Consider the following 16,669-nt stretch of genomic DNA (forward strand, 5'->3'; position numbering starts at 1 on the left):
GGAGGGGGGTACAGATACCTGTATATTACAGGTATCTGTACCCACTTCCGGCGTAGATAGCCGCAGAATCTGCGGGTATTTACGCCACATCCTGTTCCCCCCCCCGCTGCCTGCTGGGAAACACACGGGTCCCAGAGGCAGCAGGGACCATTCGTATTGCGCTGCGCGACTCGCGCATGCGCAGTAGGGAACCGGGAAGTGAAGCCGCACGGCTTCACTTCCTGATTCCCTTACCGAAGATGGAGGCGGCAGCACCCGAGGACGGAGAGACGCTTCGGCCTCGGGTGCCGACATCGCGGGCGCCCTGGACAGGTAAGTGTCCATGTTTTAAAAGTCAGCAGCTGCAGTATTTGTAGCTGCTGACTTTTAAAAAAAATTTTTTCGGTGCCGCTCCGCTTTAAACCCACAAGTGTTTTTTTTTTTTTTTTAATTACTATTACTATTCCTTTATATTGGCTTTGAAATTTACAAATGCAGCAATTTAGAAATTAGATGAAAGGTTTAGCACTGGGAAACATTTTTTGAAAGATAAAAAATGCATTTTATATACAACTATATAGATCAAACCCAGATGAGGGACAAATGAGGAGGAAAGAGGGACAGAGGGACATTCCTTCAAATCAGGGACAGTTGGGAGCTATGCACAATGTAGCTAGTGGTTAATGTGGTATCTACCAAAGAATTGATGGTATCCAATACTCCTAAGACCTAAAACATTGTATAAGTATAGGGGTTCTGTAACGGAACTCCGTCACACTCCGCTTGAGTGCTTCCGTCATATACCGCTTCCCCCAGTCTGAATATAGATATTAGATCTTATTGCCGCATAATACAACCAAGAACTAGGCAGGACTCGTTTGGCTGCAAAGCTGGAACATGTACTGTTTTATTTGAACAAAGGCACACAGAGATATACACTCAGGGGACAATCCCCCCTTCTTTGCGTAATGAAACAGGACGGGGTAGACTTTACCTCCACCAGTAGCATGACACAGGTGTATTCAAACTTCTCATCAGTAGACTGTCTTTGGGAGGGGCTGCTGGAGGAATCCCCCCCTCCTCCCTTCTCACAGCTAATCCACAGAGACATATACATCCCATAATAGGTTGCTCCCACGGCAGACACAATCAATAGAACAACTGGATACAGCCTCACCTCAAACGATCTAGTAAAGAGTCCACTACAGTATATGAGACAATATACTATATATATATATATATATATATATATATATATATATATACAATATTCCAGTGTGGTTGTACAGTGAGTCTGACTAGTGCAGACCAGATTGGGGTTCTCGGTCACCCTGTGCCCCTAATAGACACAGGGTCACTTACACATAGGAGGGGGACGGGGGGAGCTGGACAAGGAGATTCCAGTGCTCTCCAAGGTAAGCTGGGTTCCACAAGCCCCCCGCCCAAATTGACTCGCGTCACAGGTTCCCTGCAGGTTCTGGAGCAGTTAAAACCCCCAGGACAGGGGTCTTCAACGTATTTGTTCTTTTAATTTTTTTTTTTTTTTTCATTTATAAAACTGTATTTTTTCACCCACAAGAATCTTTGTAAAATACACGATACGGTCATTTTACAGAAAAGTTTGCAGACCCCTGTCCTGAAGAGAAGCTGTGCCTTACAGAATCCATATGTTCCAGGAGATCAGTTTCAGGAGCAATACGGGGGTTATGGATACCTTGTAAACCTTTGCTATTTGCTGCAATAGAATGAGTTATGTTGTCTGACGTCAGGGACTGGCTATGGACCGTTAGGATTTATGGGAGGGTTTATATGGGATTTTAAGAAGCAATCAGAAGAAGCCAAACATGTAATTTATAGGTGGTGATTATATGGAGACATTGGGAAGAATTATTTATTGTTTAATTATTTTCTTTTTTTCAGTCTGAGCTATTTTTCGAGCGGTTACGTAAAGTGGAACTTTAGTCAGAAAACGAAGTCCTGCTAGAGCTGGAAGACTTCAAGCTGGCCCCTATTACATCTATGTAAAACATTATAAACAAGTGTCTATACCAGTGGCGCTGGTGCTAAATATTTCTGGGGGGCGGCAAATTAACGCCATGTAACCCCCCCAATTGCCCCCCCAACGTTAGATGTATGAAAACACGGCGGCGATCCACCGCTAGCCCCCCTCACGGGAGACTGACCTTAATTTAGGAAGCAGGAGGATGGAAGAGCCGGGCCATTGCTTCTCCTCCTGGCTGAACAGGAAGTGTGCCCTGAGACCCAATTGAGTCCTAAAACTCCCTGGCCAATCGGGTCTCAGGATCTGCTTCCTGATTGGCTTGGAGGCCAATCAGGAAGACAATAGCAAATATGAATTTGCTATTACACAACTGGGTGGGCTCAGGGCGCAGTTGTTTGCACCCCAAGCCCCCCCTTTTTTGAAGCCAATTAGAGCCTCAGGCTCCAATCATGTGCTTCACAAAAAAAAACCCAGTTGGAATTCATGCATCCTTCATAAAGAATAGGGGCCAGGCGCATGGATTAGGGGGGCGGCGCCCCTGCACCCCGTATGGACGGGCCGCCACTGGTCTATACTGTTTAAATTCCACTAGTACCCTGCCTCATCCTGCTCTGCACATGCTCAGTTGCTCTCCATATTTGGCATTGTGCTAAAAATCAGACTCACTAAAGGTACATCTGCTGAGAAACTAAAGATTTACTGCTGCTCAGGGGTTCTGGTCTTCATCAAAATGTCCGCCCCCAGCAAGCAGACACAGGGACAATGCTGGAGGCAATTTATAGCACACACTGATTTTGGCAACATAAATAATATTGTGGAATGTACACTCACCGGACACTTTATTAGGTAGACCTTGCTAGTAGCAGGTTGGACCCCCTTTTGCCTTCATTCTTGGTGGCATAGATACAACAAGGTGTTGGAAACGTTCCTCAGAGATTTTGCTCCATAGTGACATGATAATATAACACAGTTGCTGCAGATTTGTCAGCTGCACATCCCGTGCAGCCGACATCCTAAAGGTGCTCTATTGGATGAGATGTGGTGAGTGTGGAGGCCATTGGAGGACAGGGACCTCATTGTCCAGTGGTGAGATGATTGGAGCTTTGTGACATGGTGCATTATCCTGCTGGAAGGAGCCATCAGAAGATGGGGACACTGTATATCTCTTGCTAAAGAATATTATTTTTTATCAAACCAGATGTGTGGGGGTGCTATTAACAATCCAGTTATGGCACCTCTACGGGTTTGCTAAAGTACAAACTATTTTCTTGCATGTTGGCAAAGTGTGCGAGTTCGCGACTCGCAAAGATGTGAACCAAGGGTCCAAATAGTTAAAGTGGTTGTAAACTCTTTCCATATGCCCAGTAAAGTGACTGGCCTCAGGTGATACACAGAGATGAAACAAATTCTCCTACATAAGTTGTACCTGTTTATTTGCAGTCTTCTCTTCTCTACATTCATTCAACGTGCAAAATGGATACAGCTTGTTTCAGCTTAAATATACAAGGTGTTCTGTTAATGGTGGCAGTGCCGAATGAGCAACCCATTTTAGTCAGTGTGCAGAGGGGAAGCAGTTCAACACAGGATCTGAAATAATGTCATTTTTAGCTTCTCAAGCAGCCCCTCAGGTATGAGATATGAACCAATCAGCCATAACCTTATGACCACCCACCATAACTCCTCAAGGCATGGACTCCACTAGACCTCTGAAGGTATGCTGCGGTATCTGAAACCAAGCTGTCAGTAGCAGAACCTTTAAGTCCTGTAAGTTGTAAGGTGGGGCCTCCATGGCACGGACTTGTTTTCCCAGCACATAACACAGATGCTCAATTGGACTGAGAGCTGGAGAATTTGGAGGTTAGGTCAACACCTCAAACTTGCTGTTGTGTACCTCAAACCATTCATGAATTCATCAGACCAGGTCACCCTCTTTCACTGCTCTGTGGTCCAGTTCTAATGCTTATGTGCCCATTGTAGGCGCTTTTGGCTGTGGACACGGGTCAGCATGGACACCCTGACTTGTCTGCAGCTACCCAACCCCCATACACAGCAAACTGCAATGCTCTGTGTGTTCTGACACCTTTCTATCAGATATTCACTTTTTTAGCAATTTGAGCTCCAGTAGCTTTTCTATTGGATCTGACTACCCAGTCCAGCCTTCCCTCCCCCCACTTCCATCAAAGAGCCTTCCCTCCCCACTTCCATCAATGAGCCCCCCTCCCTCCTGCCTCCATGAATGAGCCTTCCATCCCCACCTCCATCAATGAGCCTTCCATCCCCACCTCCATCAATGAGCCTTCCTTCCCCAACCCCATTAATGAGCCTTCCCTCCCCACCTTCATCAATGAGCCTTCCTTCCCCACCTCCATCAATGAGCCTTCAGAGACAACATGTTCACTTGCTGCCCAATAAATCCCACCCACCTTCAGGTGTCATTGTAAGAAGATAATCAATGTTATTCACTTTACCCATCAGTGGTCATATAGTGTTATGGCTGATCGATGTACATATGTGCATTGTGCCAATCTGAACCATGTAATTATACAATACAGATCATACCTAAAGTTCAGTTTTAGTTAGGAGAAGGGCTCCTAGGGGCTGTTCCAGCAGACATCTGGGGATATCCCACACCACGGGTGATATTGTCACTCTATTTTAAATAATTATCCTGCTTCTGATACTGACCAGTAAAGCCACAGAGACGATCCCGGCTTTCGTATAAGTAGCCTTCCCTCCCCACCTCCATCAATGAGCCTTTCCTACCCAACCCCATCAATGAGCCTTCCCTCCCCACCTCCATCAATGAGCCTTCCCTCCCATCAATGAGACTTCCCTCCCCACCTCCATTAATGAGCCTTCCCTCCCATCAATGAGACTTCCCTCCCCACCTCCATCATTGAGCCTTCCCTCCCATCAATGAGACTTCCCTCCCCACCTCCATCAATGAGCCTTCACTCCCCACCTCCATCATTGAGCCTTTCCTCCCCACCTCCATCAATGAGCCTTCCCTCCCCACCTCCATCATTGAGCCTTCACTCCCCCACCCCATCAATGAGCCTTCGCTCCCCACCTCCATCATTGAGCTCCCCAACCCCATCAATGAGCCTTTCGCTCCCCACCTCCATCATTGAGCCTCCCCCTCCTGCCTCCATCAATGAGCCTTCCCTCCCCATCAATGAGCTTTCCCTCCCAACTTCCATCAATGAGCCTTCTCTCCCCACCACCATCAATTAGCCTTCCCTCACCACCTTCACCAATCAGCCTTCACTCCCCACCTCCATCAATGAGCCTTCCCTCCCCAACCCCATCAATGAGCCTTCCCTCCCCAACCCCGTCAATGAGCCTTCGCTCCCTACCTCCATCATCGAGCCTCCCACTCCTGCCTCCATCAATGAGCCTTCCCCCCTCACCTCCATCAATGAGCCTTCCCTCCCCCATCTCCTTAAATGAGCCTTCCCTCCCCCATCTCCATCAATGAGTCTTCCCTCTCCACCTCCACCAATCAGCCTTCCCTCTCCACCTCCACCAATCAGCCTTCTCTCCCCACCTCCATCAATAAGCCCCCCCTCCACCAATGAGCCTTGGCCACCCATGGCCCTGTCACTGGTTGGCTGGTTTTCCTTCTTTGGACCACTTTTGGTCAGTCCTGTCCACTGTAGACCGGGAACATCTCACAAGAGCTGCAGTTTTGGAGTTGCTCTGACCCAGTCACCTGGACATTACAATATGGTCCTCGTCAAAGTTGCTCAAATCCTTATGCTTGCCCATTTTGTCTGCTTTCAACAAATCAACTTCAGAGACAACATGTTCACTTGCTGCCCAATATATCCCACCCACTTTCAGTTGCCATTGTAAGAAGATAATCAATGTTATTCACTTTACCCATCAGTGATCATAATGTTATGGCTGATCGGTGTACATATGTAGATTGTGTCAATCTGGACCAATGTAACTATACAATACAGATTATACCTGGAGTTCAGTTTTAGTTAGGAGAAAGCTCCTAGGGGCTGTTCCAGCAGACATCTGGGGATATCCCATGGGTGATATTGTCACTCTATTTTCTATAATTATCCTGCTGCTGATACTGAACCGTAAAGCCACAGAGACAATCCCGGCTTTCATATAACATGAACCATGTGGACAGATTACACGTTGACAAAATGTTTTACAATCTCTTCTCAAGGATCAACAAACTTGTTTTATGTTCTTTCTTTTTCTTCCCCAGAGAGATTTCAAATGAAAATGCTCCGAAACATTAAAAACAGATACATGTTTATTACAATCTATAAGATACAAAGTATAGAGACATATAAGATACAAAGTATAGAGACATAACATACAATATATAGAAACATATAAGATACAATGTATAGAGACATTTAAGATACAATATATAGAGATATAGAAGAGCTCACAGATCAGGACCACCAGGACTATTATAGGACTAATATAGTACAGTGACCACCGATATCAGAATAGTTTGTTCTCTGGGTCGTGGTCCTGCTGGATATTATTTACAGCACCAGATCCCGGAGCTCGCAGGACGGCCTGTATTTTCTGCAGATCACATACGGGTTAATTTCACATCAGCTCCCGTACAGACCATTTTTACGACATTCCTGTGGGTTGTGCACTTTTCGTCTAGAGGTTTTTTCAGGACATTTTTCTGTGAGTAACGAAATATTCTGCTTAGCAGTCGGATAATGTAGAATTCCAGAGACGTATGCATGAACAGAGGGATTCATTTAACAAAGAGATGTCAAAGTCTATACTTTCTTGGGTGCACCAGCAAGACATTTCATAAATCTGTACACTCAATAGAAGTCACAGAAATAGATTATTATCCTTTTAATTAGTGTACTACCAACCTCCATTATAATTTTATCTCCACTTTATTTTACACTGTACACCTGTAGATCTTTGCTTTAACATAGTTAGTTACATAATTTTTAAGGTTGAGAAAAGACACAGCCCCATCCAGTCCAACCTTTGTATGTTTGATTTTTATACTCTTGGGGAGGGAATTCCACATTTTTACTGCTCTAACAGTAAAAACCCTTTCCTCAATCTAAGGTGAAATCTCCTTTCTTTTCATCTCAAATCATGGCTGCATGTCCTCTTCAGGGACTTTAGATTAAACAGTTTATTACAATTACTGAAGTCACATTTGATATATCTGTACATTGTAATCATATCCCCTCTTAAGGGCATTTTCTCCAGAGTGAATAACTGTAATCTGTCATCATTTTTCATAACTGAGCTCCTCCATCCCCCATAGCTGAGCTCCTACATCCCTTATAACTGGGGTCTTCTATCCCCTATAGCTGTGCTCCTCTATCCACCATAGCTGAGTTCCTCCATTCACCATAGTTGCTCTCCACCATTTCTCATAGCTGAACTCCCCCTTCTCCTATAGCAGAGCTCCTCTATCCTCCATAGCTGAGCTCCTCTATCCCCCATAGATGAGCTTCTCCATCCCCCATAGCTTAGCCCCTCCATCCCTCCATAGCTGAACCCCTCCATCCCTCCATAGCTGAACCCCTCCATCCCTCCATAGCTGAACCCCTCCATCCCTCCATAGCTGAACCCCTCCATCCCTCCATAGCTGAACCCCTCCATCCCTCCATAGCTGAACCCCTCCACCCCTCCATCCCTCCATAGCTGAACCCCTCCATCCTTCCATAGCTGAACCCCTCCATCCCTCCATAGCTGAACCCCTCCATCCCTCCATAGCTGAACCCCTCCATCCCTCCATAGCTGAACCCCTCCATCCCTCCATGCCTCCATAGCTGAACCCCTCCATCCCTCCATAGCTGAACCCCTCCATCCCTCCATAGCTGAACCCCTCCATCCCTCCATAGCTGAGCTCTTCCATCCTCCAATGCTGAGCTTCTCCATCCCCCATAGCTGAGCCCCTCCATCCTCCATAGCTGAGCTCTTCCATCCTCCATAGCTGAGCTCCTCCTTCCCCCATAGCTGAGCTTATCGATCCCCCATAGCTGAGCTCCTCCATTTCCCATAGCTGAGTTCCTCCACCTCCTTATCTGAGCTCCTCCATCTCCCATAGCTGGGTTCCTCCATCCCCCATAGTGGAGTTCCTCTATCCCCCATAGTTGAGCTCCTCCATCCCCCATAGTTGAACTCCTCCGTCCCCTGTTGCTGAGCTCCCCCATCCCCCATAGCTGTGCTCCTCCATCTCCCGTAGCTGAGCTCCTCTATCCCCCATAGCTGAGAAACTCCATCTCTCATAGTTGAACTCCTTCATCCCCCATAGCTGAGCTCCACCATCTCTCATAGTTGAGTTCCTTCATCCCCAACAGCTGAGCTCCTCCATCCCTCTTATTAATTTTGTTGCCCTTCGCTATAATCTTTCTAATTCAACAACTTTCCTGAGGACAGGTGACCAAAACTTCATGTTTAAGATGAGGGTGAATCAGTGTTTTGTAAAGAATGATTGATTTTTCTCTGGAATGTATCAGTCCCCGAAGGGCTGCCTGTATCCTATCAACTAATGATGCCAGTCAACAGAGGAAAGGGGTTGCATTGCAGCAACAAAGAATGCCAGTGAGCATGGGCTGACTTAGTCCCAGCAACCAAACACACAAGGCACCTGGGGCCACCTGCATCCTGGCAGCCAAGAATGATATGTATCAGGGGCCAATCTATAGGGTGTAATCAGCAGTGCAGGCACCACTGATTACACATTGTTAATATTAATATGTTGACCTTTAGCAGCAGCAAAAGCAAGTAGGGTACATTTGTACTGTATGTTGTATGGATGTAAACCTTAGCATATACATTACATGCCAGCAGTGTACAGCAGTGTTTCTCAACCAGGGTGCCACAAGCAAGGGACCCAGTTTTATTTGGATCAGTGTCGGGGCCCGCTGCCAGCACCATAACATCCATCGGTGCTCTAGGGCAGTGGTCCCTAACCTTTTTGGCACCAGGGATCAGTTTCTTAGAAGAAGATTTTTCGAAGGACCCGGGGTAGGTTTTTGGGGGTGTTTGTTAGCACTTCAATCATCTTGACACCGTGGTTGATATGGTGCCAGGATAATTGAAGCACAATATTTCTATTATTACATTGTAATATATAATGAAATAGTTCAACTCACCATAATGCAGAATCAGTGGGATCTCTGAGCTTGTTTTCCTGCCACCAGGTGCAGTTTATAGTCTGCCACCAGATGCAGTATGTCACTGTTGTGGCCTGCCGCCACCAAATGCAGCTTGCCACTAACCTGCCACTACAGACACCAGATGCAGCTTGCCCCTAGCCTGCCACTACAGCCACCAGATGCAGCCTGCCACTAGCCTGCCACTACAGCCACCAGATGCAGCTTGCCCCTAGCCTGCCACTACAGCCACCAGATGCAACCTGCCACTAGCCTGCCAATACAGCCATGAGATGCAGCTTGCCACTAACCTGCCACCACAACCACCAGATTCAGCCTGCCACTAGCCTGCCACCACAGCCACCAGATGCAGCTTACTAACTAGCCTTCCACCACATCCACCAGATTTAGCCTGCCACTAGCCTGTCATCACAGCCATCAGATGCAGCTTGCTAACTAGCCTGCTACCACAGCCACCAGATGCAGCTTGCTAACAAGCCTTCCACCAAAGCCACCAGATGCAACTTGCTACTAGCCTGCCACTACAGACACCAGATGTAGCTTGCCACTAGCCTGCCACTACAGCCACCAGATGCAGCTTGCCACTAGTCTGCCACCACAGCCACCAGATGTAGCTTGCCACTAGCCTGCCAATACAGCCACCAGATTCAGCTTGGCACTAGCCTGCCACCACAGCCACCAGATGCAGCTTGCCACTAGCCTGCCACCACAGCCACCATATGCAGCTTGCCACTAGCCTGCCACCGAGCTGCCACCGAGTGGGCCGTCGTGGGGCGGCACTAGCACACCCGTGGCGTGGCACTAACACACACACACCCCCACCACCACCACCATCCGCTGTCCTTACCCTGGATGTGAAAGCAGCGGTCAGATGTGGCCATCTTCCAGCATGGGTGGCTCGTGGAAAGCTGCTCCGGTATCCCCTCCTGGAGCAGCTCGCGCAGTGTCTCCTCCAATAGAATCGCCTGACGTTTTGGCCAATCAGGAAAACGGTTTCATACCTGCTTCCTGATTGGCCAGGAGGAGGATCAGTGTTGCAACTGCAAATTTTCATTTGCTGTTGCAACACACCTGGGTGGGCTGCAGACGCAATGCTCTGCGTCACGAGTCCACACTACTTAAAGCCTATTAGAGTCTCTGGCTCTAATCAGGTTCTTCAAAAAAAAAAAACCTGCCCACTGTTATTCATATGTCTGGTGATCCGAAAGGGGCCGGACGCATAAAAAGGGGGTGTCCGCGGTGTCCGCAGTGCCCGTGGATAGATTCAGGCAATGCGTGAATCTATCCACTGCATATAGGGGGGTGGCTGGAGATATGGACGGGCCGCTGCTGCTGCCACCACAGCCACCAGATGCAGCTTACCACTAGCTTGCCAATACAGCCACCGGATGCAGCTTGCCACTAGCTTGCCAATACAGCCACCGGATGCAGCTTGCCACTGTGTGAGGGTTTTGTGGATAATAAATTCTCTTGCAGCCTCTCCCTAGGAATCCAGGATTCAAGTTCAGCATTGGGAAACCCGCACATGCGCACAACACTACAGGGTTTCGCTCTTATGGGGATTTCAAATTTATCATGGTGGACCCAATAGTGGTAGCGCGGCAGTGATATCCTCACTCTGCTCTCCCACCACTCACCTGCTTGCAGCCTGTGTGCGACCCAAACTACGGCCCTCCAGCTGTTACGGAACTACACATCCCATGAGGCATTGAAAAACTCTGACATTCACAGACATGACTAGGCATGATGGGAATTGTAGTTCTTGAACAAATGGAGGGCCGTAGTTTAGAGACCCCTGCTTCTAAGGTGTCATTTATTGCTACATTGGTGGTGGTCTGCTTGCCCCACACTATAGTAATGCATGACTATTCTGTCCTCTCCTGAAAGCTAGGGAGTGGCCCTGCATGCCAATTGTCCAGGATCAGAGTCATACAGTGCCATGGTGCAGGTAAGATTGCCAACGTCACCATAGCAACAAATGATGTCATGCCTCCTGGCGTCAGCGGCTGTTATGGTGCTGATGGCAGGAAACTCATGACACTGATCCAGGGCAAACTGGATCCCTTGGTTGGGAAATACTGAATTAGATGTACAATGGAACCTTGGTTTATGAGTAACGCGGTTAATGATAATTTTGAAAGACGAGCAACTTAAAAAAAAAAATTCTGACTCTGTTTGCGAGTGTTGCCTCGCAAAGGTAGCCGAATTAAAGCTAATGGGTTGTGCAGTACCGCATTTGGCCTGAGGTGCGGGGGCGCCGGGGACACTCGGAACGGTTCAGAGCCATTTGGAAATACTCGGAACCACTCGGAAATACTCGGAAACACTCAGAAATACTAAGTTCCCAAGTGTTTCCGAGCCTTTCCAAGGCTTTCTGAGTTCAGCCGAGCTGTCCCCGAGTATTTCCGAGGCTCCCTGGCGCCCCCCCACCTTTGGCCACATGCGTTATTGCATGTAATAGAAGTCAATGCAGAATGAATTATCTTTGCTTTCATTGACTTCTATGGGGAAGCTCGCTTTGATATGCGAGTGCTTTGGATTACAAGCATTCTCCTGGAACGGATTATGCTCGTAATCCAAGGTTCCACTATATAGAAGCTCGTATGACTGCTCTTGCTGACTCCTGCTAAACAACAACAGCGGAAAACAACAAGCGTTACAATAATTGTTACAATGCTACAATGAATGTTTCTCTGTCTTTTAAGTTAAGCAGAAGTTTTATAAAGCTGCAACTAAATGTAACAAGCTGGGGATGCCTGGCTCTGCTTAGTGTAGTCCAGTTCCATACCGATTATTACCAATTATTACTGGATCATCTTAAAGAGCAACGCCAGACGAAAAGTGAAACCATCAGTAAGTTACTAATTCTATCCAACAAACACAACTGTGCTGATGTCAGCAAGTTCATTCATCTTCAGTAAGCTGAGTGTTCAGCCAGAATCCAAAGACCAACTCACAGGGTCGTTGGGAGAATATTTCCTGATGCCTGTGGATCTTCCTTCCTTTCTGCTTCCTGTAGTACCAACAGGGATGGCAACAGCATAAGGCAGCCGCCTCAGGTCGCCTGGGGGGGGGGGGGTAAAATCCAAATCCCCAGCCTGGGGATTCAGATTTTTAAAATACTTATATTCTGTTCCTAATGCTTCCCCCTCTCTCTTCCGGAACATGGTGGGACTTTTGTGACCACAAACTCCATTTGATCTTACATGGAGATCATCCGTGTGCTCCAGAATGTAGCTGCTGTTTATTATTTGTATCCAATAACTGGTTTTTTTTTAGGTGTATATATCTGTGGATCAACTTTACGTCTACCCAATACATTTTGTACTTTTTTACACAAAGTTACTCCTGTAACCACTTCAGCCCCGGAAGATTTTACCCCCTATCTATGTAAAATAAATTCTCCTTCTCCTGTCGATCACAACGATACTACATATGTGTATGTTAGTTGTTGTTTGTACCCGTAGTAACTGACACTGATGCTAGTTTTAAGAAGAAAAAAAACATCCTGCCCAAAATATACTGACCCTGGCCTTGACCTTTGACCCTTATGCCACGTACACTCGACCGGTTTTGCCGTAGTAATAAACTCCGACGGTTTCTCCGACGGAACTCTGACAGAATTCCATTCAAGCGGTCTTACCTACACGCGGTCAACCCAAAGTCTGACCAAAGTCCGACCATCAGGATTGTGGTAACGTAAAACACAAACGACGGGACTAGAAAAAGGAAGTTCAATAGCCAGTAGCCAATAGCTTCCGTCTCGTACTTGCTTCACAGCATGCGTCTTTTTTGGTCCGTCGGATCAGCATACAGACGAGCGGTTTTCCCGATAGGAATTGGTTCCGTCGGAAATATTTAGAACATGTTCCATTTCTAGGTCCGTCAGAATTTTTCCAAACAAAAAAGTCCGATGAGGCCCACACACGATCGGGTTATATGATGAAAAGCTTCCATCTGACTTTTTCTGTCGGACATTCCGCTCGTGTGTACGCGGCTTAAATTGACCCAAACACTAACCCTGGCACTGACCTAGATCAAACCTTGATCTAGGTATTGCCCCCCCACCCCCAAAGCACCTTGTCCCCATGTCACAAGGGGCAGGGACACTCCCCACCCCCCTCCTTGTCACTATGCAGCAGAGCAACTGCTAAGCATGGGACCTGGAGGACAGTAGTGATCACTGTAATAGTGACATTGAATATATATTACATATTCAGTTATTGATTGAATATGTATACATACCTGTATAATTGTCCAATCTGGACTAATGTAACAATGCAAAAAAATCCAAATCTGGAATTCAGCTTTAATATCATATACTGTATATACTTATTAATTAATCTCACCTTCAATATATTTCCCTTATAGGTCTCACTGACACCTTCAATATCGATGACAAGAAACCGCGGATAATACCCGGCTCCAAGGATGCCTTCTTTGGATATACAATACGGCAGCATCAGGTCGCTGGCAAAAAATGGTAAGTCTCATCATCTCAGAATTACTGGAATGTCATAAATAAACTGTCCATTCTTCAATATTGGGCTACACCAGGGTTGCCCAACCAGTGGCCCACGGAGCCCTCTGATGTGGCCCACGGAGCCCTCTGATGTGGCCCACGGAGCCCTCTGATGTGGCCCACGGAGCCCTCTGATGTGGCCCACGGAGCCCTCTGATGTGGCCCACGGAGCCCTCTGATGTGGCCCACGGAGCCCTCTGATGTGCCCCACGGAGCCCTCTGATGTGGCCCACGACCTCCGGCTCTGGGATGGTGGGTCGACAAGCACAGATCGCTGGTTGCCAACCCTCTATCCTAGGGCATCAGTGTTGTGAAGCCGGCAGGTAGAGAAAGCAAGCGGCTCCAGAGCAGAGCAGTATAAGCCTTTGCTTTCTGTATAGCACCGGCTCCTGTCACAGGCGGATACCAAATACACTCTGCCTGGGACAGCAACAGCCAGCAATACCTGAGTGTAAGACTGTTATTAAGCCCAGGTTCACATTGATGCGATTTGACATGTCAAATCGCATGCTAAATCAGCGGCTATTGCTGGCAATAGCACCGTCCCAAAAGTAGTTTCTGCACTACTTTTGGTGACTTCGGGTTTGATTTTAATAGACATCTGTGCAGGAACCCTCACAGATGTCTCTGAAATTGCTCCTGAAGTCGGACTGACATGCGGCTATGAATTTGTGCGAGTTCAGCTGAATACCGCAGCTCAGTATGAACCTGGGCTAAAGATAAGTTTATTACTAAGATCACAGTGTATATATTGGGCATATCTGTTCTGCGGTGGTTACTGGGCTGCTTTCAATCTGATCTGCAGTGCAGTGCACTTCACCTCCGGGTTACCTGCACTGAGCCATAGATTTCTGTTATTACCTGCGGGTTTGGTGTTGCTTTCAGAAAGTGCACTACACCTGCAGGATATACAGTATCTCACAAAAGTAAGTACACCCCTCACATTTTTGTAAATCTTTTCTTCTATCTTTTCATGTGACAACACTGAAGAAATGACACTTTGCTACAATGTAAAGTAGTGAGTGTACAGCTTGTATAACAGTGTAAATTTGCTGTCCCCTCAAAATAACTCAACACACAGCCATTAATGTCTAAACCACTGGCAACAAAAGTCAGTACACCCCTAAGTGAAAATGTCCAAATTGGGCCCAAAGTGTCAATATTTTGTGTGGCCTCCATTATTTTCGAACTCGGCCTTAACCCTCTTGGGCATGGAGGTCACCAGAGCTTCACAGGTTGTCACTGGAGTCCTCTTCCCCTCCTCCATGATGACATCACAGAGCTGGTGGATGTTAGAGACCTTGCGCTCCTTCACCTTCCATTTGAGGATGTCCCACAGATGCTCAATAGGGTTTAGGTCTGGAGACATGCTTGGCCAGTCCATCACCTTTACCCTCAGCTTCTTTAGCAAGGCAGTGGTCATCTTGGAGGTATGTTTGGGGTCGTTATCATGTTGGAATACTGCCCTGCGGCCCAGTCTCTGAAGGGAGGGGGGGCGGGGGATCATGCTCTGCTTCAGTATGTCACAGTACATATTGGCATTCATGGTTCCCTCAATGATCTGTAGCTCCCCAGTGCCGGCAGCACTCATGCAACCCCAGACCATGACACTCCCACCACCATGCTTGACTGTAGACAAGACACACTTGTCTTTGTACTCCTCACCTGGTTGCCCCCACACACGCTTGTCACCATCTGAACCAAATAAGTTTATCTTGGTCTCATCAGACCACAGGACATGGTTCCAGTAATCCATGTCCTTAGTCTGCTTGTCTTCAGCAAACTGCAGGATTTCTTGTGCATCGTCTTAAGAGGCTTCCTTCTGGGATGACAGCCATGCAGACCAATTTGATGCAGTGTGCGGCGTATGGTCTGAGCACTGACAGGCTGACCCCCCCCCCCTTCAACCTCTGCAGCAATGCTGGCAGCACTCATACATCTATTTCCCAAAGACAACCTCTGGATATGACGCTGAGCACGTGACCTCAACTTCTTTGGTCGACCATGGTGAGGCATGTTCTGAGTGGAACCTGTCCTGTTATACCGCTGTATGGTCTTGGCCACCGTGCTGCAGCTCAGTTTCAGGGTCTTGACAATCTTCTTATAGCCTAGGCCATCTTTATGTAGAGCAACAATTCTTTTTTTTTAAATCCTCAGAGAGTTCTTTGCCATGAGGTGCCATGTTGAACTTCCAGTGACCAGTATGAGAGAGTGAGAGCGATAACACCAAATTTAACACACCTGCTCCCCATTCACACCTGAGACCTTGTAACACTAACGAGTCACATGACACCAGGGAGGGAAAATGGCTAATTGGGCCCAATTTGGACATTTTCACTTAGGGGGTGTACTCACTTTTGTTGCCAGCGGTTTAGACATTAATGGCTGTGTGTTGAGTTATTTTGAGGGGACAGCAAATTCACACTGTTATACAAGCTGTACACTCACTACTTTACATTGTACCAAAGTGTCATTTCTTCAGTGTTGTCACATGAAAAGATAGAAGAAAAGATTTACAAAAATGGGAGGGGTGTACTCACTTTTGTGAGATACTGTATATCCTGCAGGTGTAGTAAAAGAAAAAAATATTTATATTATAACTGTTTAGATATGCACATAATTTTAATTTATATCTATATATATTTATAACAAAGGGGGTTCAACCCCCCTCCCCCATGTAACTAGGTGCTCTGATGTAGGGGGGACTCTGATGTAAGAGGGGCTCTTATAGGATGTAATCTGATGTAAGGGGAGGGGGGTTCTCTAATGTGATGGGGACTCTGATGGGGACCTTGATGTAAGAGGGGGCTTTAATGTAAGGGTTCTATGGGGAGGGGTTCAACCCTCCTCCTTTCCTATAACTGGGGTTCTGATGGGGACTCTGATGTGAAGGGGGACACTGATGCAAGAGGGAAACTGATGAGGACCTAGATGTAAGAAGTGACTCTAATGAAAGGGTTACATGGGGGGGGGGGGGGGTTCAACCTCTATTCCCCCTTGTAACTGGGTGCTCTGATAAGGACT

General features: G+C 47.1%; 1 protein-coding gene across 2 annotated transcripts in view; it reads left to right on the plus strand.

Moving 5' to 3' along the window:
• ITGA11 (integrin subunit alpha 11) overlaps nucleotides 1-16,669 on the plus strand; it is a 253,778-nt gene that overhangs the window by 16,951 nt on the left and 220,158 nt on the right. For both annotated transcript variants that reach the window (XM_073618273.1, XM_073618274.1), the window contains exon 2: nucleotides 13,495-13,606. In XM_073618273.1, coding sequence (XP_073474374.1) covers nucleotides 13,495-13,606 — 112 coding nt within the window. The remainder of the gene's footprint in view (nucleotides 1-13,494; nucleotides 13,607-16,669) is intronic.

The sequence above is a fragment of the Aquarana catesbeiana genome, linkage group LG03 (genome assembly GCF_042186555.1).
Source record: "Aquarana catesbeiana isolate 2022-GZ linkage group LG03, ASM4218655v1, whole genome shotgun sequence".
In the NCBI taxonomy this organism is placed as follows: Eukaryota; Metazoa; Chordata; class Amphibia; order Anura; family Ranidae; genus Aquarana; species Aquarana catesbeiana.